The following is a 22,424-nucleotide window of genomic DNA, read 5'->3' on the forward strand; positions in this document are numbered from 1 at the left end:
AGGTCTCAGTGTCAACGTCCCTAACACAGAACATTATCAGCCCCTTCCAGGAAGCAGCATAATGTTTTTGTTACATAAGGATGATTTTATCTAGCTTGACCCTTTTACACATCTGCACAACGAAAGAACTAAACTAAGTGATCTTTCCATTTTCTTCTAGTTTCCCAAATTTTCTGAATCTATGAGGGAAAACTTTTATAGCAAACAAACATATTATTTGGGTGACTGAAGAAGTTTTCTGTATGGAAATGATGTGCACAGCTATTCCAATGACAAAGTTCTAGGAGAATTGTGGGAAAGAAAGGAAAAGGAGAGAGAGAGAGAGAGAGAGAGAGAGAGAGAGAGAGAGAGAGAGAGAGAGAGAGAAAAAAGACAGATTTACTGGGATTATTTAATGCAATGGCCCAGGTCCCTTCTAGTGTCCTTTGGCAAATTCCATTAATACTTGTAATAAGTAGAAATATCTTTTTTGTCTCATTTTAAATGGAAAATTAGAACAAGGTAATGATTATTTTGGAATCATATAAATATTAAATCACAGGGAATTAGAAAAGAGAAAAAGAGTCAAATTATTCTCCATAGTATAATCTGAAGCACACAGCTGGATGTAGGAATAAAGAAAAGACAACCTTAGTTTGACACTCCAAGTGTGTAATCCTGCAAGTATTTTATCCTTAATCCTTACTGTGAAGATTAAATGGAATAATGAATGTAAAGAACTTGGTAAATAGTAACATGTCAATGTATGGCAACCCCCTTTTCTCCCCCAATATCATCACTAATGGACCCTATTCATTGACATGGTTAAATAATAGGTGCAAACACATTTAAACTTTTCCTATGTTTCTGAAATTTCCTAGCTATTGGGCAGAAAGAACTTAAACAAGCAAAATAATAAAGAATAAGATAGATATCCTGTCTATTTTATTTAATCCTTGGCTAAAATTGCAAATATTTATTGGGCGAATGAAAGAGATTATATTGTATTAAGGAAATGTCATGACTAGATCAGTACACCTAGTCTTGTACATCGTCATGAAAAAAAATCCAGGATCTGGGGGTAAAATGAGGAAACAGAAAAAAAGTTACTCAATAAATAAAACAAAACAAATAAGGGCTAGAGTAAGTAAAATCATTTATTTTGGTCCAGAGATGCACTTTTTTCACTCAATAATTATTTACTGAACATTCACTGTGCATTTAACATTGTGCATGATTATGAAATTACAAGATAAACTTATTTAGTTTCCTTCTTAAATCTGGGAACAAAGAATTAGTGAGATGAATAAATGAATGAGTGAATGATGAATGGATGAGGACAAAGCCCAGTAGAAAAGTGCAAATTTCCAAAGCAGAAGCAAAGTTAAACAGTAAAAGCAGAAGGAAATGAGAATGTGTGAGTGTGCATATTAATAATACTATACATTTAACTGCCTAATGGATTTGGGAACTCGTTAAAATTATTACTAAATCAAAATTGAAAGCCAATATATAATTAATTTTAAATTTGCAGTTAATTTGCATTTGCAATATAAATAAGAGATCACATATGTCACAGCATCGCCCATCTCATGCACTGAGTGCAGTAAGCAGTAAACATTCCTTTTTGAGACAGGGAAAAGGCATTAAAGAACCATGACCATAAATCAAAGTCAAAAGTTTTTAAAGTAAAGAAAAATCCAATTATTTGAGAGATATTTAAGTTGTGTTTAGGATAAATTACAAAATGTAGGCAAAAATCTATTCTAAAGAAAACCTATTCCCTTCTCCATCAAGTCCATGTTGAAATTATTTGATATACATTTTTACAACAATTTCTGAATGGAAATTGACCCGGGTGGGATAGCTGTCTAAAGATACTGAACAATTTTACATGTTTACCTCAGAAATGCCTTATCCCTTGGGTGAAATATGGTTGACACTATTCCACCAAAGAGTATAGGAATTAAAGTGTACATAATTCCAATTCACTAAACTGTCAACAAAGATGTAAGATTATTTTTATGTAATGGTATTTTATAGATGTGACGTGTCCAGGGTCTTTTTTTTTTTTTTTAATATTCCAGCCCTAGAGTAAGAAAAGACTAAACTCTCATTTTAACTTTATTCTTGATTTCTGGAGGTCCCTCCAAGTAAAACCTTCTTTTTTACAGAACCGTTCACTATTTAAGTACATAGCCAGAACTAAGGCTCTAGAGGAAGTTCCTTCATACCAAATTTTTGAGGGTAGCCTTATTTATTTTTTCACTTGGAGAAACTATTCACTCAGTAGCCATAAAGGGTCACTATAGAAATATGTGCCAATCAAAGGATTCAGAACCAAAAGAAACCAGAGAAAAATTAATGATAAACAGTCATTGAAATGAAGGAAGGTATCAATTTGCTGTGGATTGTCTTTCTGTTCCACTGTTGCTTGTAGTATGTGTGTGTGTGTGAGTGTGTGTGTGTGCACGCGCCCACCACACACACATACACGCATGCTCCACGGTAACTATGAAAATATAGCACTTTCTAAAGATACTGTGTGTTTTTCTTTGTTTTGTTTTGTTTTTTTTTTTGCCTTGCAAGGGAATTTGGAAGTGAGAGGATAGAGCAGCACAACATTAAAAGGGAAGGAGATGATGAGTATATATCAATCTAGGAGGAACTAGCCATTAGTTTTTTCCTTATATTAATCATATTAATGATGAAAAAAGTGACGGTCACTATAAAAACTGTTTTTTTGAAAGTAGTCTCAGAAGAAATACGAATTGAATTTAAATTCCAAAATTTTCTGAAATGGAGATTATATATGGAATGTTCTATTTCCTGGTTTCTCCTGCTCTTTTACTATTAAATATTAATTCAACAGTGTTTCTAGCCTTTGGAAAACAATTTGAGTTGAGAGAAACTTCACCATATGCTCTGCTTACTCAGGCAGTGTAAAGCAAAGTGCTGAGCAATTATATGGTGGATTTGATCAATTTTGACAGCCAGTCTTGAAACTCAAGCCAGAATGCCCTGCTTTTCCTTCCGCAGCAGGTTTTGGAACTGAATTACGTAACTAATTGCATCAAATCTCTACTTTACCTTGGCAATGGTCTCACAAACCCTGCATGTACAAAATGACTTTTGTGATCAGCTTTAAAAAATTTGTGTGTCATGGTTATTTTACAACTTCTATATTAAAAAACATAGTCAAAATAATGATAGATAAATGTGTTTAAATAAGCCTTTTGAAATGCTCTGGACTGTCTTGCACCCACGTCATTCCAGAATGTCACCTTTCCTCAATTACATAACTTGCATTTGCCAAATATAGTATTTGATTAGAAGATCCTAGTATGATTTATAACCCAATAAATACAAATTAGTTCAGAAAGTTCTTCTCATCCTTTGCTTGAAACATGTCCAAGAATCATGTCGATTATCTGGATCATTTCCTTAGTCTATTACTATAATCATATAAAAATTCATGGCATTCACATTGACAGTATCTAGTTTATAGTCATATATTAGTGAAATTGAAGTCCTCTAAATATGAAGGCCATTAACATTAAATAGTCAGTGATTCTATAATAATTCAAACCTGAAAAACTCTCTAGAGAGCATACAAGGGGGTGTGCCACCGGCTTTGGATACTCATGAGGCTAAAGCAATCTCTCTGAAACTTTTTAATGTGCAATGAGCATTTTAACTTAGAGATAAATAGACATAAAAGAGAGGGATGGGATCTTACTTCTGAGATGAAAGTAAATTAACTTTGGGGCATTTTATATTTCATGGCAAATTATGGGGCAGTGCCAGCAGGCCACAGATGTATACCTCATGAAGAGCCTAAAAAGACATCTGTGAGGCGGGGGAAATTGTAGTTTAGATTCAAAGTGTAATTTAGTAATGAAATGTCAACCACACCCCAGATGAATGTTTCAAATATACAAAGAAAACAATAGAAAATATATATTTTTTTACACCTTTACTTTCTCAATGCCAGGTTAATGATACACAAATATTCTAGCTCATATATACTAGTGGACAAATTAAATTGAGAGAGAAAAGGACACAAGAGTGAAATAAAGAACAGAGAGAGAGAGAGAGAGAGAGAGAGAGAGAGAGAGAGAGAGAATTTGTCATGGCAGAGAAAAAATACTTTAGAAACTTTCTGTGTTATAGGTTGTCAAATATTTACAGGAAATAAATATACCTCCTTGGAAAATACCTTTCTTATGATAACACAGTATACAGTTCCCCTCATCCTACCACATTAAATAAATTACTTTGTTATTTATTAGTATATTAGAATTTTTTGCATTCAGTTTTTGTTTATTGATATACACCAATTTTTTAAATTATTTTTTTCAATTACAGTTGACATTCAATATTATATTAGTTTCAGGTGTACAGCATAGTGGTTAGACATTTATATAATTTAAGAAATGATCCCCTGGTAAGTCTACCACCCACTTGGCACCATACATAGTTATAGCAATATTATTGGTTATATTTCTTAAGCTGTTCCTTATATCCCTGTACTATTTTATAATTGTCAATTTGTACTTCTTAATCCCTCTACCTTTTTCTGAACAGGGACTGCCTTTTATCATCCCTGCATCTATTCTTTTGGTACATGAACAGTACCTGGCACATGAGAAGTCCCCAATAAATATTTGTGGAATAAAAGAAAGCATGAATAATATTCTACTTTAAAAAGTTACTAATGGTATAAATGTTTGACTGTCTAATATCTTTTTTTTCTGTGATATTTCCAACGTGATTTATAAATTACTCATATGCCCTAAGGCTCATCACATTTTGAAAGTAACTCATGCAGATTACAGGACCTGACGTCCCAGCATATGTTGAGAGCTACGGTCATGATATCCTTCCTCTCTTAATGTGCATTCAAGAAAGTCTGTCAGTTGAAATATCACCATTTAATAAGAAATTATTTCAAACCTTGAGAAAACATATTTGGTGTGGAAATAAAAAGAAAATTATGCTTTTTTTGTTCTTTAACTTTTTTTTCCTTTTGGGATGGAATTGGGTTTGGCCATTTAGAAGTTGGAGGGGATTTAAAGAGTAGTAAAGCACCTAATGAAAGTAAAGCATTTAATGAAAGTAGGAAGAAAAGACCACAGAAGAAGGTATCAAAATATAAGTCGATAGTAAGGTGAAAAACCAGAGAGAAGGAGTGATAGTAAAGAGATCTGCAAATTATTTTACACAGTTTAATATATATATATATATATATATATATATATATATATATATATATATATATATAAATAAATTTCTGATGAGCAATTTATTTTTATATTATATTCACACTGAGATACTCCAACTGTTATATATCAGTTTAAAATATGATTTCATAGATTCACAAAATTACTAACCTTCTTTGGTACAATTGATTTGGGTTTCATCACTGAAGTCTCCACAGTCATTGTCACCATCACAGGCCCAGTGGCCTGGAATACATCTGCCACTGGAACATCTGAACTGATTATCAAAGCAAGAGTGAACACAGCCAACCTCATCACTCCCATCCCCACAGTCGTCATCTGGAAAGAAACATCAATATCAAGGTCATGAAAACTGATCCAAGGAAAATTGTTTTCCTATGAAATATATAACTTTTATTCTTTTGTATACAGAGTTTTCTTTTGTTATTGAAAAATAAATAATAAATCAGGGATAAACCTTTCCCATGAAGAGTGGGATAATTATATTCTATCTTTATATTGCTTTACTTCTGATTTAATATCAACTACTGAACTAAGAGAGAAAAAAAAAAAAAAAAAACCTTGAATTTGGATGTTGAAGCTTACTTTCTATTTCACTCAGAAATGACTAACCACCACCGAATGAATCTATGCAGCATGAAATAATTATGAAATGGGAGGATGATGGTGATTGTAGGAATTTTATGAAATAATATAGCTGGTAATGTGATTATTGTGGAAAATTATTGTTACATAGCTACAATATTAATGCCCCAAAATTTATATCTTCAGTTCAGTCCCACATTCTCTATTCTCTAACAAGAGGGCCCAATGTGTACCCTTCCCTCACCGGTTCCTATGTGTGTATTTGTATGGGAAAATATTTGTACACTATCATTAGTAATGATTTATATTCTTTATTAACAACTGTTGAAGAAAGGAAGGGAGAGTAATATGAAGTGAGAATAGATTACATTGAAATCAATGGTGGAGAATGCATCAATCTAAATATAATTCATTTATCTGTATTTGGCATAATTTAGCATAATGATAGAACTGAGTATAAGAAAATAACAACACTTGAGCAGAATAGATAAAGTGACGGAATTGAGGCCTTCATGGATAATTCCATGATAATTTATATACTACTGCATCCTGGGTTTTAGAGCATCTTGCATAAATACTTTGGGGAATTGGAGTTGTCCAGGTCATTTCCTCAATCGCCCCCTTTTCACTTCATGTTTGTAGACTTAGACTATGTCCAGCATCATTTCTGAAAACAACTGTCTATCATAGTCCCATGGGAAGGGTATTGAGCTCCATTATCCTAAATGCTAATCCCTATCGATGTGCCAGCTGCCCTCTCACCACTTGTTCTTGCCATTGTGCTTGGCTCTACAAGCTTCTCTCACAAACCACCCTGAAGGAGCTGAAGCTGCACAGAGCCAGGCCCCCAGTCAATCAGCGCAGAACAGTGAACATTTGGTACTTGCCAGCGTCGCAGTGCCATTTGCTGCTAATGCACCTTCCACTTTTGCATATAAATTGAGTGAGTGGTTCACAAGTTGGGAATTCTGTGAGAGATATAAAAAAACATCCAATAGGATTTTATTGACTGTGTTTGACTTAATTTGTATCTCATTTGCTAATGTGATCAGAACTTCACCCTTGTCCTCCATAAAAGGCACAGAGGAAAAATTTAGATAAATACATACAGTGACAGTAACTTCTTGAGGACATAGGATACACATACTTTTAATATCTTTTAAATGAGCATCCTTTCTACTGACTGAAAGCCAAGGAAAATTGTTTGATGAAGAACTGCTTGAATTAATTATACTGCAAGTAAAATGAAGAGATGTCAACACCAAGGGCTCAATCTCTTCTCAGAGTAACAGCTGGATGGAGCTCTGTGCTCCAGTGCTGCACAAGCTTGAAAGGAGAACGGCCTTTTCTGAATTCAGAAGGCCAAAGTAGGGAATTAGATCTGACTTTGCCTCTGAGAGATGTCAACGTCACAGGTTGAAAGTAAAAACAAAACAAAATCAACTCAATAAAATCAGTTTAGATGCTATCATGCAATTACAAAGATTAAGTTTCATGATTACTAAAGCCACATATTGAGATACAAATTTTAGGACAAATTTAACCTTTTGAACATCAAAAAAATGTGATTAGCATCTAAACGATTTAAAGACAGAAATAAAAAGGGGACAATCCTTTCTGTTTGATACGTAGAAATGTAAGACTTTATCAAAAGTCATCCATACAGCAACCCAACAAATATTCTGACATATAAGGGGAGACACTGAACATAAAAGTGAATATGACCAAGGCATGATTTAATATTTACTTCTAAGAGAGTTTCTTTACGTTATGTGACAAGAAATGAAAACTTATACTTATAATTCAATAATCAAATAAATGTTGTCAAAAATATGTTTTCCTCCTTAGAAAAGTATGTTTGATGTTTAGAAGCTGTACCGTAGACATAAATCAGGGACTTTAAACCAAGTCTCAATGCAAGCTATGGTTCAAATGAGTGAAGAGCTAAATGCAGACTCTAAGATGCAATGAGATCTAATTTTTAAAATGTAACCTTACATCGTTTTGCATCTCTAACAGGTTAATTCACATTTTAAAATCTCTCTTCTGTAAACTTAGGTGCATATTAACCACCATCACAGATTTTACTAAAAAAACAAACAAACAAACAAACACACACACACACAAAATCAACCCAAGCAATTTGGAAACTTCTGAAATTTGGTGGATACTTCACTTGTTGGGAGATTTTCCATGTGACCTTTAAGATTTGTTTCTAACTCTCAGATTTTAGGTCTGAAAAACAGCCAAAAAAAAAAACAAAAACCTTTAAATTAGCTCCCGACAGGTGAAAACTTACACAATGCATAAAATAATCTAAAAATCCAGTGTATCTTCAATCTCTAAGAAAATGAGTCACATACCTTCTGCCCACTACGAGATATATATGTGCATATAACGTATATGTATTGTAAAATAGTTATATTTAATATCTAATTTATTTTTATATAATATTTAGTTACATCATTTCTCTTGGTAATCTTATTTCTTGAAATAGTTTATAGGAACAAAAAGCAAATTACAAAAAGAAAAACAATTGTGAAGTATAAGAAAGCATAGGGCAAATCACTAAAAAGTGCAAAGGCATTAATTAAAGGGGCACATGTAAGGGAGTAAAGTTACTAATGTTTTTATTCCTGTTTTCTTATCAAAACTGTGTGACCTTGTGTAAACCACACAGCTTCTCTGGTCATAGATTCTTGGTTTGGAACATGATATCTCAGGTCTTTTAAGTCCTAAAGATCAAGAAGTCAGAAGAAACATCATCTAGAAATGCACAACACACTTAAAGCATTTAATGTAGCAAAAAATAGGGTTCACCACTTGAATAACTTCTGGGATTGTATCAGCATTCCAATATGAAACAGAACTGAATTTCAGAAAAATAGAATAAAATAGAATAAAAATAAATACACGTTAAAAATTACCTTTGGCTTTTCTCTGCTTAGTAATGCAGTCAAATGTGCAATACATTTTAGAAAGGGTTCCATCGAAAATTAAACACATAATATAGGGCCCCTCATTTTTCACTAATGTTGGAAAAATTCTTTATCCATGATTCCTAGTATCTAATCACTTACATCTGATGGTGATAGAGAAATGAGGTTTAATGACAATATACTTTCCCCTAAAAATAAAACAAAACTGAAGTTCTTAAAATAAATTTAACATTTTCCTTGTCCTTCTATGTCATCATTAATTTAAAAGTTGAAAATAGTGTATAAATATTTTGGTTTGTTTCTGGATACTTGTTTTGATAAAATACCATCATGGAGTCTTATACAGTATGTGATAGACTTAAACATTGCACATAATCTTTTCTTTCTCAACTGTACATTAATATTCTTTAAATTTTGATCTTTCTTGGGACACGTATTGCAGGACACTTGGAAAGATTACATGATTAACTCTGATAAAAGGAAAAAAATATGAACCAAAGTGGCTTACATTTCATCACGCTACAATTACAACACTGAAAAAAAAAAAAGTATAATTTATTTCTGTAGTTCCTTCAGCCTCATAGAATATTTAATATGGATTAATGGACTGTTAAAAAATCTTCTATTGTTGCAGATAGTATGCTCAATTTACCTATTATATATTCACTTAAAATTTATGGCCAGGTTATATGTACCCTCTTATATAAATTACAACACAATTTTTTCTCTCTCCATCATGGTTGGTATAGTACTTACATTTATCCAGTATACAAAGCTTAAAGGAATGTTTCTCAGTGAGGTAGTTTCCAGATCCAATTTATGTTTCTTTTCTGTCTTTAACCTAGGAATTTTCATACTTATTCTCCCTCCTTGGCCCCACAATGGATATTTCTAAAAACGTATTACTGGAGTCTGAAAATGCAGCTGTCATAGCTTTGTTTGAGAACATTAGTCCACATCTTATACATATGAAAATTGCCTTCATGATTAATTATGTGGCAAATGTATAGAAGATTCAAGTTAAAATAAATGACAAACTAAGAATAATTTAGGGGCCCAGGGTTAGGAAGGTGTTGTTTAAACCTGAAAGAGATTATAATATATTACCTATTATCATTTATTGAGTGTGAGGTACTAAGCTAGCCACATATATGCATTACCTATATTTTTTACTATAGCCCAGCACCTGTTATTGCTAAACCCAATTTGCAGAAGGAAACAGCTTAAATTGCCTAAGGATACACTGTATAACCAGTAAGTGTCAGAGTAAAATATGAATACTAGTCTGAATAATTTAAAATACATTATTTTTTTCACTATGCCATGCTGATCATACCAATACCCTTAAAAATTTGTAGCATAGAAAAATGTTGGGAAAGATGAAAAATTTAATTCTTCTTTCTGTGGTTTATGTCTTCCATTTAAAATAATTCTGATTTTACCTGTTCTGATGTATAAAAATAAATATAGTTATTAAAATAGTACATTTTAAAATTATACATAGTATAGGAATACATTGTTTGAGAAAATATATAATATTTCTAGATGCTGACACTAGCTGTGGCTCTACTAATTGATACTTACAGAGGGCAGATTTCAAAAGATCCAATAGGATAAATATTATTTGAAAAGAAAATATACAGGAACAGTGTACCACAAATCGTCTTCTATATTTCTGCTCCTTCTTGTTGTTACATCAAACCTCATTTTACATATTGCATACAATATCATGTATGAAAAACACAGGTTTCGTAGGCAGCCAAACCTGAGTTCAAATACTGACTTCATTACTAACTAATGTGTGACCTTGGGTAGCTGCTTATCATCTCTAATCTCAGATTTCTACTCTGTAAAATTGAGTAAAAAGCTACAAGAAAAAGTTTATTCATTCAAAATATTTTATTGAAAACTTTATACCAGATAGAGTTCTAGGTCTTAGAGATACAGCATCCTGAATGAATGAATGAATGAATGAATGAGGAGAATACAATAGTGCTAGGCACGGCATAAAATGTTAAGCACTCTTTTCTCAGAGTGTTTATAATTTGATAGGAAATAATTTGTAATATAATTAAAGAAGTGACTTCAATAAATTTCTGATATATGCTGATATAGGCAGTATAAGGTATTATTGCAACAAATGACAGAGCATCTAATCTTAGATATTGTACCTGGAAGAAGTGATAATATAAGCTGAGATAAATGATAAATTCAAGTTAAACCAGATACACAGGAGGGGAAGGGTTGTTTTAAGAATATTCCAGAGAGACAGCATTCCTGAAGGCCCCAAAGTCAGGGTATATAAAATGTTTGAGAAACTGCAAGAATTTTGAATGTCTGCAATAGGGTGTAAGATAGAAGTAAAATTTTAGGAGCCACAAATAGGCATGAGAGAGATTTGGAAATGATTACTATTGTAATCTATATACTATATAATGAAGCCTTGATGTCAAAAAGAACCCCTAGGAAGGTTATGTAGAATGAGACTAATAGAAGAGTTAGGAAACAGTATCAAATAGTTCTGGCAATACGGCATACAAATGAGAAGTGCTAGATAAACTAACAAGTAAACATTTAAATACACAGATGAATGTGTAAAAAAGTAATATAAATGTTCAGAGTCTGGAAATTAATTGGGTCCTGAAAACTAGAACAGTCAGTGAAGTATAACTTTTGTGTGTGTGTGTGTGTGTGTGTGTGTGTGTGTGTGTGTGTGTGTGTGTAATTTTGCCTGCAAAAGCAATAGAAGAAAACCAGATATATAATCTCTATGATTGGGTTTTAATGTCATTATTGGACAGGTGACACTTCCTTAGTTCCATGGAAAGTGTGGATCCCAGCAAAAATCCAAGTCTCTCAGAGGTTAAATCCTCAGTGCAAGGGTGGATTAGAGAACATCTCCTCCCAGTACAAAGAGATGTATCAGCCTGGACTGTGAGTGGAAAACAATGTATAGTGTGCTCCCATGAAAATTTAGACATGGTTCCTGACTTACAATTTTTTGACTTTACAAGGGTGTGAAAATGATTCACATTTAGCAGAAACAGTAGTCTGAATTTTAAATTTTCATCTTTTCATGAGCTAACAATATGCTCTATGATATCTTCTTGTGATGGGCAGTGGCAGTGAGCTGCAGCTCCCAGGCAGCCATGTGATCATGAGGGTAAACAACTGATGTTCTACAGTGTCTTCATTGTGTTAGGTGAGTTTGCCCATTTGTAGGTTAATGTAAGTGTTCTGTTCACATTTGAGGTAGGCTAGGTTAAGCTATGATATTCAGTAGGTTAAGGGTATTAGATGCATTTTTTAACTTATAATATTATCAACTTAAGATGAATTTATTAGAATGTAACTGCATTGTACATTGAGGAGCATCTGTAATCATGAAACTGTATCATAAATTCTGCTTTCTGTAGTCCAGGAAACCTCAAGCAAAAATATCAAGATGAAAACTAATATAGGGCATATAGTATTTTAGAAGATTGCCAGGGTGGTCAGGAAAGAGGTGAACCCAAGGCAGACCTCACTAGATTTTCACAAGGGAAAAAAATATACATAAAAGATATGCTCAAAATAATAATAATAATCTAGAAAAGGTGAAAAATAATAATAATCTGGCAAGTGAAATTCAGCAGAATTAACATATATCAGGATCCATAAGATCTTCAGATATTTAAAAACAACGTATCTGGTAGAAAGTATGGTAGGTACGAGGAAATAGGTTAAGTCCAAATTTATTTAAAAAATAAAGACAAAAATAAAATCCATGTAAAAGACACTCTAAGAAAATATAGACAGACTTGGAAAAAAAACAAGTAGGGCATTTAGAAATTAAAATCATAGTCTTGGTAATACAAACTGCATGGACAAGTTAAATTATACATGATTATATTTGAAGAGAAAATTACTAAACTAGAAGATAGATCTGAAGAAATCTCCAAGGCTGCAAGTCAAAGATTAAAAATAATTTAAAGATATTAAGAATCATGGAGGATAAACTTAAAAATCATACATAAAACTAATAGCTCGAAAAACATAAAAAAGAGAAAACAGGGATAAGCAATATTAAAAATATAAACTTTTGTTAAATTTTCCAGAACTTATGAGAGACATGACTTTAGATTTAGGAAGCAGAATATCTCTTGAAATAAATAAAAATAAATTCACATATAGAAATGCTGTAGTAAAACATCAGAATACCAAAAATAAATTAATAAAACTAAATTAACCTGTACATTATTTACAATATTGAATCAAGAGTGAAAAATCTATCCTCTTCCTCCTTCAAGAAATATATAAATAAAAAGAAAGTGAGAACATTTTAGAAAGTAATTTACACCATCTCAGAGAATAATAAAATAAAATTTGAGGATTAGGCAGGCACAGAGGAGCCAGAAAAATGTAGGAGAAAAATCAAGAAATATCTTGTCAGTGCAGAAAAGAGGAGAAAGTGTTTCAAGGAGAAAGACAGCAGTGGTGAAGGTTGCTCAAATAATATATATATATATATATTGAAGTGTACTACCCAGATTAAGGAAACAAAAAAGTTAGTTGTGAGCTTGACAAAGACAGTTTTGTTAGAAAGGTTTGGGGAAGAAATAGGCATAAGTTTTCACTCTATAGCAGACTGAGTGGAAGATGGATACATACATTTTATGCAATTTTTCTAAGAAATTTGATTGGGAGGAAAGTAAAAATTAATGTGATAGCTGATGAGAGAAAAAAAGATTAAGTAGTTATGTTGGTGGTAATCTTTTTTAAGAAAGTGAACGTTGAACATACACAAATATTGATGGGAAGAAACAAGTGATTGAGAGACTGAAAATATAGTAGAGATAAAAGTTACATCTTCTGTTTTTGCACGTTTTAGGGCAGCAGAAAATTTTTCAAAGAATGGATTCATATCTAACAGTAGTATGTAGCCCTAGCAATTAAAATAACTAGTACTAAAATAAATCTTCATTCATTTTGATCCAACTATTAATATTTAAACGATGGATCTAGATTTTTCATCCCAAGAAATAAACCAATTGCTTTAGTAAATTAAAAATGCCCAATGAAATGTGCCAGATGAAATCAACAAAAATTAATTGATGTATGGTTTATATCAGAAACCTAAATATTTGAGAAGTATCTCAAGTTAATTTTGGTATTTATTTTAAGACTATATTTTGGGAAGTGTTGGTCATTTTATGTGGTGTATGTATAAGACTACATAGAATAAATACTACAAAACAAAGTTTACTTTGAAATGACAACCTATAAAAATTGCAGAAATTTTAAAAACTATATGTTACATGGCATTTTATGATATTTTTCTCATTCTGATTCCTACTCTGGAATTAGTAATTATAGCAGATTGTAGTCACTAGGACTAGCCTCTTCAGTACCATGAAATAGTAATCAGGTTTCCAGGGATACTTTTTTTCTGTTTCATTTTTACCCTTTAAAAACTAGTACATTATTAATAAATGTAATTTTTATCAAATTTCTTATAACCGTTGACTTGTAGTGCAGACAATGTGCTTTGGAATTCCTTGTTCCTAGTTCTGTGGTTGATAACCATTCCCATTCTGATGTAAATATGTTTCATAAACATATATCACATGCATCTACATATACACTATCTAGATGTTATATATATTATCTCATGTGACCCTGGTTTACATATATAATATAGGCATATATGTATGTGTGTGTGTGTGTATATGTGTGTGTGTGTATACATCCATATATATATCCATATATATACACATATATACATATATGTATATCTATATATATGTGCATATATATATAAACACACACACATATATAATCAATGAGGAAATCAATGCTACTGAAGTCTGAAGAATTCCTGTTTCCTCTTGACAGGAATTTAAAGTGATACACTCCTCTTAGCACCATAGGAGCAGTTAGAGTTATTATTGCTCAGTGGCTGGTAAGCCAGCAAATAAATTATTTTGTTAGTGCAGAGATCTAGATACAATAGAAAAGCAAAACAATTGGAGGGTTGCAGGGATGTAATAGAGAAATGGGTAAGAAGTTAACTAGGAAGCAAGAACTAAATAACTGATATTAGGAGAGTGTTTCACAAACCAGAATGCATATTAGAATTACCTGAACAGCTTTTTAAAACTTTCTATACTTGAGAGTCCATTATAATTCAATTGGTGGTATACAGCTTAATGAAGTGCCCCTAGTGTACTGGGTTGAAATGTATGTATCAATAGGATATGTACAATCCTAAACCCCGATACCTGTGGATGTGACCTTATTTAGAAATAGGGTCTTTGCACATGTACTTAAGTAACGGATCTGGAGATGAGATCATCCTGGAATAAGGGTGGGCCCTAATTCCGGTGACTGCTGTCCTTCTAAAATAACAAAGAGGGGATTTGACAGAGTCAAAGAGAGCCATGTGGAGACAAGAGATTGGAGTTATGATACCACAGGCAAGGAGCCCCAGGAGCAAACAGAAGCCAGGAGAAGCAAGCAAGGATTCTCCCAGAGAGCTTTCAGAGGAAGCCCTGCTGACACCTTGATTTTGGACTTTTGGCTTCCAGATATGTGAGAGTAAAATTTCTGTTGTTTTAAGCCATCACATTTGTGGTAATTCGTTGCAGCAGTCCTCACAAAGTCTAATTTGTGTGGAATGTTGAAATCACAGAGTTAAAATTTCCTGCTCTTGTTATAGGGAAAGAACCGCATAAGGTGCTTTGCCCAGAATACAGATTCCTGGATTTTAAGATCTACTGAAAAGGAATCTTTTGGGAAGGGACAGAGAAGCCTGGGAATCTTTATTAGTAGCAGGCACCTCTGGTGATTCCTACCCTCAGGCAAGAACGTGAGATAAATACTGAGTTAGGCCAAGGAACTAAAACCTGTTTAATAATTTCTGCCTATGGCTTTAAATATACCTAAATATACCTTACAGTGGAAAGTTAAGGGTTTGCAGATAGAGCCTCAATTAGTCAAGTATGTACAAAAGAGGGAATTACAACCAAAGACATATGGAAAAGCATGGCACATACTTACAAGAATAATATGAAGACAACTGAATAGTAGCCTGCATACAAAAATAATAATGTTTAAATATAAAGGTATGGAACAAGATAGAACAGACTTGACCATCTACAATATAAAGCATAAATCTGCAGGACAGAGGGAAGAAAAGGAGCTTCTCAATTTCTTTGCTTTACATCATTTTAAGAAAAATAATTATTCTCAGATTGGAGAGTGAAGAACAAACTGGTTTGAGAGGAAATTAAAGCTCTAAATACAAGAGAAAAATACAGCACCTAATTGCTAAAAATGAATTTATCTACATAGTGAGACAAGTTGTCGTACAAGTAATAAAACTTCAAACATTTTTTAATCTCAGAATATTGACAACGATTTTGGAATAAGTGGAATATGAAAAAGATAAATGAGAACAGGAAATTGGTAAGTAATATTATCCTGATTTCAAACATGAATGAAAATTAGAAACAGTGAAGAGGTGAAGTTTAGTTCCACCTCTAACAATAATTCTAGAACAAACTTGTTAAAACATTTTGTCAGCATTTATAAAGTGATTAATAAATCATGAATAAAATAAAAATAAGTCATGCCAAACTGACTATACTTTTTTTTTTTTTTTTTCTGATATAATGTTTAGGTAAGTATAGGTCGTGAAAATGCAAGGAGAAGAGTATTCCTGTATTTTAGCAACTTTTTTGAGAAATATCATGATAAATGAACATATCATGTATGCACGATCATAGTAAATTAAGGTGGATGAGTAGTTGGTTCAAGACTATATCGACAGTTCTAATTAGTGGATAGGTTTTCCCCAGAAGGATGTTTTTAATTGCTCATCAAAACTTCATACCTTTTTTATTTTGTTTTTACCATTGATTTGGTTACAACCTTAAATGTTATGCTTATCAAATCTTTGAATTACACAAAACTGGGAGGAAGTATTAGTACTGTAAATGTAATTTCCAGGGGTTAAGAGTTTTAGGAAGATGGAGGTCAAAGTGTGACAGTACGGAGTGAATAGGATCTCCCTCATTTACATTATCTGAAACATGTAGATAAAGGACAATCAGAAGGCCACCAAAATAAAACTTAAATGAACCTTGAGATATAAACATTGGAAGTACCCAAAAAGAATGATCTAGTCCATAAGAAAAATTAGGTATTTTAATTGACTGGACCTCAACATGTCAGTTACATATTAAGACTGCCATCTAAGACCACCTTAACAGAAGCCTGGAATCTTAATTACTGAAGGTAACATGCTCACTACAAACTTTTGTAAACATACCACACATAATATATTATATTTTGTTCAATTCTAGGCCATGAATTTTTAAAATTGTGGTAAAAACACGTAACATTTATAATTGAAATGATTTTAAGTGTATAGTCAGTAGCGTTAACTGTATTCACATTGTTGTGCACAGATCTATAAAACTTTTTCATCCTGCTAACTCAAACTGTACTCACTGAACATCAACTCCCCATGTTGGCCATTAATTTTACTAAGGTCACTGAATGTCCAAGTACACGCATAGTAGGACAATTGTGAGGGAGAGAACCTGAAAACGTGGTCATGTAAGGGAAGGTGGAAGGAAGTTGTGTGATTAATCTATAAGGGAGAAGGGTTAGGAGGCTATGAGAGTTTTTGGATGTCTAAAGAGCCATCCTGTGGGAAAGTTTACACATTCAGCCTGTGTAGTTTGAGGCCAGAATAGTATCAGCGAGTATAATCTGTAGAGAGGCAGATGCTGGCTCTACACAGGAATAGTATCTAACAATGGATTACTGCTCAGCAGTAAAATTAATGACCCTGTGAAACAGCCAATGCTTTGTTACTGAAAATATTTAAACAATTATCTTTGAGACCAGTTTTAGAAGAATTCTTATATTGAATGAGTGTTTGAATTAGATAACCTCTACATTCAACTACCAAATCTGTGATTTGCAGGGATAGACAGCTAAGAGTGAATAGACCTAAGTTCCAATGCTTGCCACATCTACTGACTCATTCTGCAACATTGGGCTCACAACTTTCAGTGCTTCAGTTTTCTTATTTATAATGTGAGGGGCTAAATGGATGATATTTCACTAATTTTTTCCAAATTTCCAAGCATTGAATAAGTGTGTGTGTGTGTGTGTGTGTGTGTGTGTGTGTACGCATGCATTGGTAGGTATGTTCCTACCTACTTTAACAGGAGATAAAAAGGGAAGAAGAGAGAGGGATAAGTTTTGAGAGAGAGAGAGAGAGAGAGAGAATGAATGAAGTGAATACATACATGAAATAGTATTGTATTGGCCCACTTAGATCCAATACTAAGAACAAGGAACCGCTAAGTATTCCCACATTCTATATAAAGAACCCAGTAGTCAGAGCCCTTCCATATAGTAGAAGAATAATCCACAAATCAAAATCAGTGGATTCAAAACAAGGAAAGACTCCATGAGAGTCATTCATGAAATTTGACGGGTACCTAAGAAAGGAGAAATAATCAGATGTTGCCCAGGAAGTAGACTGACCATTTTATCCTGTATCTAGAGAAGAAGAAAGAATGGGAGAGTCATGTAGGTTAAGAAATGGGCCATTGGAGAAGAGTCTGCTCACAATATTTGGGAGGACAAAAAAAGATTAATGTAGTAAAAGATAGCAATTTTTTTTATTTTATTTTTTTAACGTATCAGCAATGCAACCAAAAAGGTGGCCTACCAAGCAAGGGGTTTCTAGCAACTTAAGGCAATGAGATATAACACCTTTGGTGGGAATGATGAGGGATGGGGAATAAAAGAGATTTAGATCTAGATGTGAGGGGACTCTGAAGAAGGGAAAAGAAAAGAGAACAGTGAAGAAAAAGTTCAGGGAACTGTGAGGAGAAGTGAGACCTCAGGCCACTTTGATGATCTCACATAAGAACCTCTCAAGAAAGCTAGATTTCACGTGTGGCAGAGAAATGTGATATTCAGAGAAGGAGAGAACAGTACCACTAGGCCTACTTAAAAAGATGTTACCTATTTTCTCCATCTGTCCCCTCTGTCTGAAGAGCTCAGGCTAGAAGAGAGAGAAGTAGAGAGTAAAAAAAAACAGAATATATTCCCCTTTTACCCAAGTTCCTAGAACTTCAAGTTTAGCTGTCAGCTAGAGGGGAGAAAGCTTTGATTAAGATATAATACTGGAGTTTCCAAATTGGTTCGATCAAATTATAGAAACTAACAGTTGCCAGAGTCATTGTGTCTGCCAAGATGTCATTAAGGGGCGCAAAGCAGTTGAAAGCAGGTCTTGGCAATAATTATATTTCATGTCAATACTCCACTGGGTTAATGATCTTCATTAAATTTGTCACATACGTGCAGTTTTTTCTTACAAATTAAAAAAATAGCAATATTAAACATAATCAGAAACTTCGTTATTCTAACAGTCTAGTTGAATATATCTTTAATACTACTAACACTGAGTTAAATGGAATTTTTTTGTAGCTCTTCTGTTTGTGTCTGATACTTTCAATTATTTTTCTGATATTCTTTGTTCTTTAATTATATGAAGTAAAATTATAAGTAAGACTACAAGTGCATGACACAGAATTCTACTATCTAAATAGATTTAAAAAATAAATATCTATAAAATGGAGTAATATTAACTTTGCAAATTTCAATAGATGTGTATTTATACCCCCATTTAATTGTATTTCAATCTTCTAGATTTGAATTTATACCCACACTGAATTCTTTAAGTCTTCTGGATTTGTATTTATACCAACGTTAATTGTCTTTCAAACTTCTAACTGTTTTAGGTATTTTCTAAAATTAAACCCTTTGAATGAATCAGAAGTTATCAATTCATATTAAGTTTTATTTATTTAAAAAACAATAAATGTAAACTGTGTTTAGATACCTGGAAGATTGAACAACCCACAGATTGTTAAAATAAAATTTAAAATAAACAACTATACTGTTTCTGACTATAAATTATTCAAACAACAAAATGTGAGTTTATTTGACTTTATATTCTTATATTTAATCATGAAATACCCTTATATGTAAGGCTGTAATTTGGAGATAGGCAGAAAATTTGTGTCTTGAATTAGTTTTTCATATATAAACATGTCATTAAGTGCATGTAAGATAAAATCAAATATAAATGGCGGTTCCTAAAGTGTGAACCCCAGGAAGAGTAGTTTGAGGATCAGTATGAATGGGGAATTTGTTAGAAATGTAATATTTGGGCCCCAAGAAATGCTGAAGCAGAGACTCTACAACAAAACCCAGAGTTCTGGTTTTAACAAGATCTCTAAGAAATTCTGAGGCATGCTCAAGTTTGAGTACAGCTGCCTTAAGTTGACAATTCTCAGATTTGAGTGCACATTCATACCACGTGGAAAATGCTAAGAATACTGATTACTGGGTCTCTCCCGAGAGATTCTTACTCTGTTAATTAGTGGGGGGTGGGGTGGGGGTAATGGGCAGGTGATTTTAAAGCTCTTCAGGTCATTCTTTTATTGACAGTTAAAGTTGAGAACCAATGCTTAGTCATATCCTTGAAATGATCATTTAGTTCCTTGACACACAGTCCACTTCTAACAGGCTTCACAATTTTAACCTATCCTCCCTTATTTGATGCATTAATTTAGTTTCTCCTTCTAGACATGACGACTACTGAAAAAAGTATTAAAAGGCTGTTTAAAGATTAAGACAGAATCCTCCAGAGCCTTCCTAATTATTTAAGTGTTTGCCCACATATAATCTCAACCTAAAATGTGCAATCAACTTGTTGTAAGGGAAAACATAAGTTTGGTTGGTAAGTAGGTGCTTGAATTTCACTGAAAATTCAATCCTCAGTCGCAGTACCTTCGGTTCCTAATTACTCACAGCAGCATTTCTCATATATTCAATTCTAAATTTTAATATTATTTTCAGTGTAAAACAGTAGTTATTAAACAAACAGAGATTGTTCAGGGAACTGAAGTGTAAAACAAAACAGTGATTGCAGAGTCTTCTGGTAATACTAAACCTATGAGAACTTGATCAATTCTAATGGGAAAAATAAAATAGGATCAGTCCAAATTTTATAAGGACACTTAGTAAAACAGGGAATTAGTTGAACCTATATTCATTTCTAGATTATTGCCAAGTAGAGTGACTGCTTTTTTAAAAAGATATAGTGAGATAAATAATTGACAATATTTTTTGTCATTTTGTATTTTAATGCAGGATAGTTTTTATGTGAAAAACCTATGCAGTTCTTACAACTCAAAAAGTGCGATTGTGCCTACTAGAACATCACTGTAAGCTTCTCTACTGACATAAACTTTTATTTAAAATGACAACGTGAAAGATAAATGGATGTTGTTATAGAAGAACATATTTAGAAACATGTGCCTTAAGTTGTAAAGGGGAAACAATATGACACCCACCTGTGTAGTTTACTGACACTCTACACATATATTTTTTTGTTTTTTTTCCTAACGCTACTCTCCTACTTATGGACACAGGGTTTGTTCTGTCCTACCCCCCACCCCCCAAACCTGCCCAATCCCCAACTCCCTTTCTAGAATCATTTTATCCTCCTGACGTTAGGAGAATCCATCATTATATACTTGCGGACATTTCCAGTTCTGACAGGGGCTCCCCTGAGCAACTCAATTCTACAACACCCTGTTCTTCCCGTTATCTGCACTATGGCTCATGTTCTAGAACACAGCCAAGGCAAGGGCCCATCCTGGATTACCCTGCTATTTCTCAACCACCCCTTGCATTGATTCTGCTGCCTTCCCTAGACCCCCAGCAGTACCTACAGTCTTTCTGAAAGGAGTTTTAGGATGGTGTGAAGGCAACCAGTCCTGCAATAACAAGTGAAGATCAGTATTCAGCTGGCCTTCAACCATTAATTCTTGTATCTACTTATCCAATTATTTGAGAACAATGTTCTCATCCAGAGTCCGTACTGTTTGTTGCTTTGCTGTGACAAAATGGTATGGACAGAGAAGGTATCTGTGTAGCTCTGAAATGTCAATTCCTGGTAACGCTGCTACTCCCTGGGGCTTCACTCTTGACATGTGAAGATCACAGGCCCTTACTTTCCACTGGAGACCAAGGGAAAATAAAGGTGGGTGAGGACCCCTCAGCCTAGACTCTGAGGTGTAGTTTTCCAGCTGCTCCTAGAGATGCTTGTTGTGAATCCAGAGAGAGGTTCAGAGATGCTGCTTTTATTGTCCCCATTTGTCCTAAGGGCCCTAACTCCATGTGACTGTCATTTGTTCCATCTTCCATTGGGCTTTTAAGGTCTCTCTGCACAAAGAAGTACACTTTATACAATGTCAGAACCAAAGTATCTGATAACTAAATTTTACAAGGTGTTAATATCCAGTGGTGTATTGAAGGTGTCTTATATAAGCTCGCAAAAACCAACTTTTAAATTTTCAAAGATTCTGTGAGTCAGTTGTTAAGTATACAGCCATTATTAAAAATAAATCAGTATATTATGGAAATTTACAATGAAATGAATAATGTTGAAAACAAGGGAAATATATCCTTGGGATTCATAATTACCTAATTATTTTGCTCTTGAAGCTATTTACATCTGCTGTATCTGTACTGTGGAAATACGGTTCACTGCTGTGCACACGTTTGTCCAACTACACAATCCATAGCTTTGTTGGCACCT

The 22,424-nt window shown here is 33.3% G+C and overlaps 1 protein-coding gene across 5 annotated transcripts in view; it reads right to left on the bottom strand.

The window, feature by feature from the left end:
* Window positions 1-22,424, bottom strand: part of LRP1B (LDL receptor related protein 1B) — a 1,798,389-nt gene that overhangs the window by 695,125 nt on the left and 1,080,840 nt on the right. For all 5 annotated transcript variants that reach the window (XR_012497488.1, XM_074335786.1, XM_074335783.1 and 2 more), the window contains 2 exons: window positions 6,695-6,775; window positions 5,373-5,540 (listed from right to left, as the gene is read on the bottom strand). Coding sequence is in view for 4 of the 5 variants with exons in the window: in XM_074335786.1 (XP_074191887.1) it covers window positions 5,373-5,540; window positions 6,695-6,775 (249 nt within the window). In the remaining variant the exon portion in view is untranslated. The remainder of the gene's footprint in view (window positions 1-5,372; window positions 5,541-6,694; window positions 6,776-22,424) is intronic.

The sequence above is a fragment of the Rhinolophus sinicus genome, linkage group LG01 (genome assembly GCF_036562045.2).
Source record: "Rhinolophus sinicus isolate RSC01 linkage group LG01, ASM3656204v1, whole genome shotgun sequence".
In the NCBI taxonomy this organism is placed as follows: domain Eukaryota; kingdom Metazoa; phylum Chordata; class Mammalia; order Chiroptera; family Rhinolophidae; genus Rhinolophus; species Rhinolophus sinicus.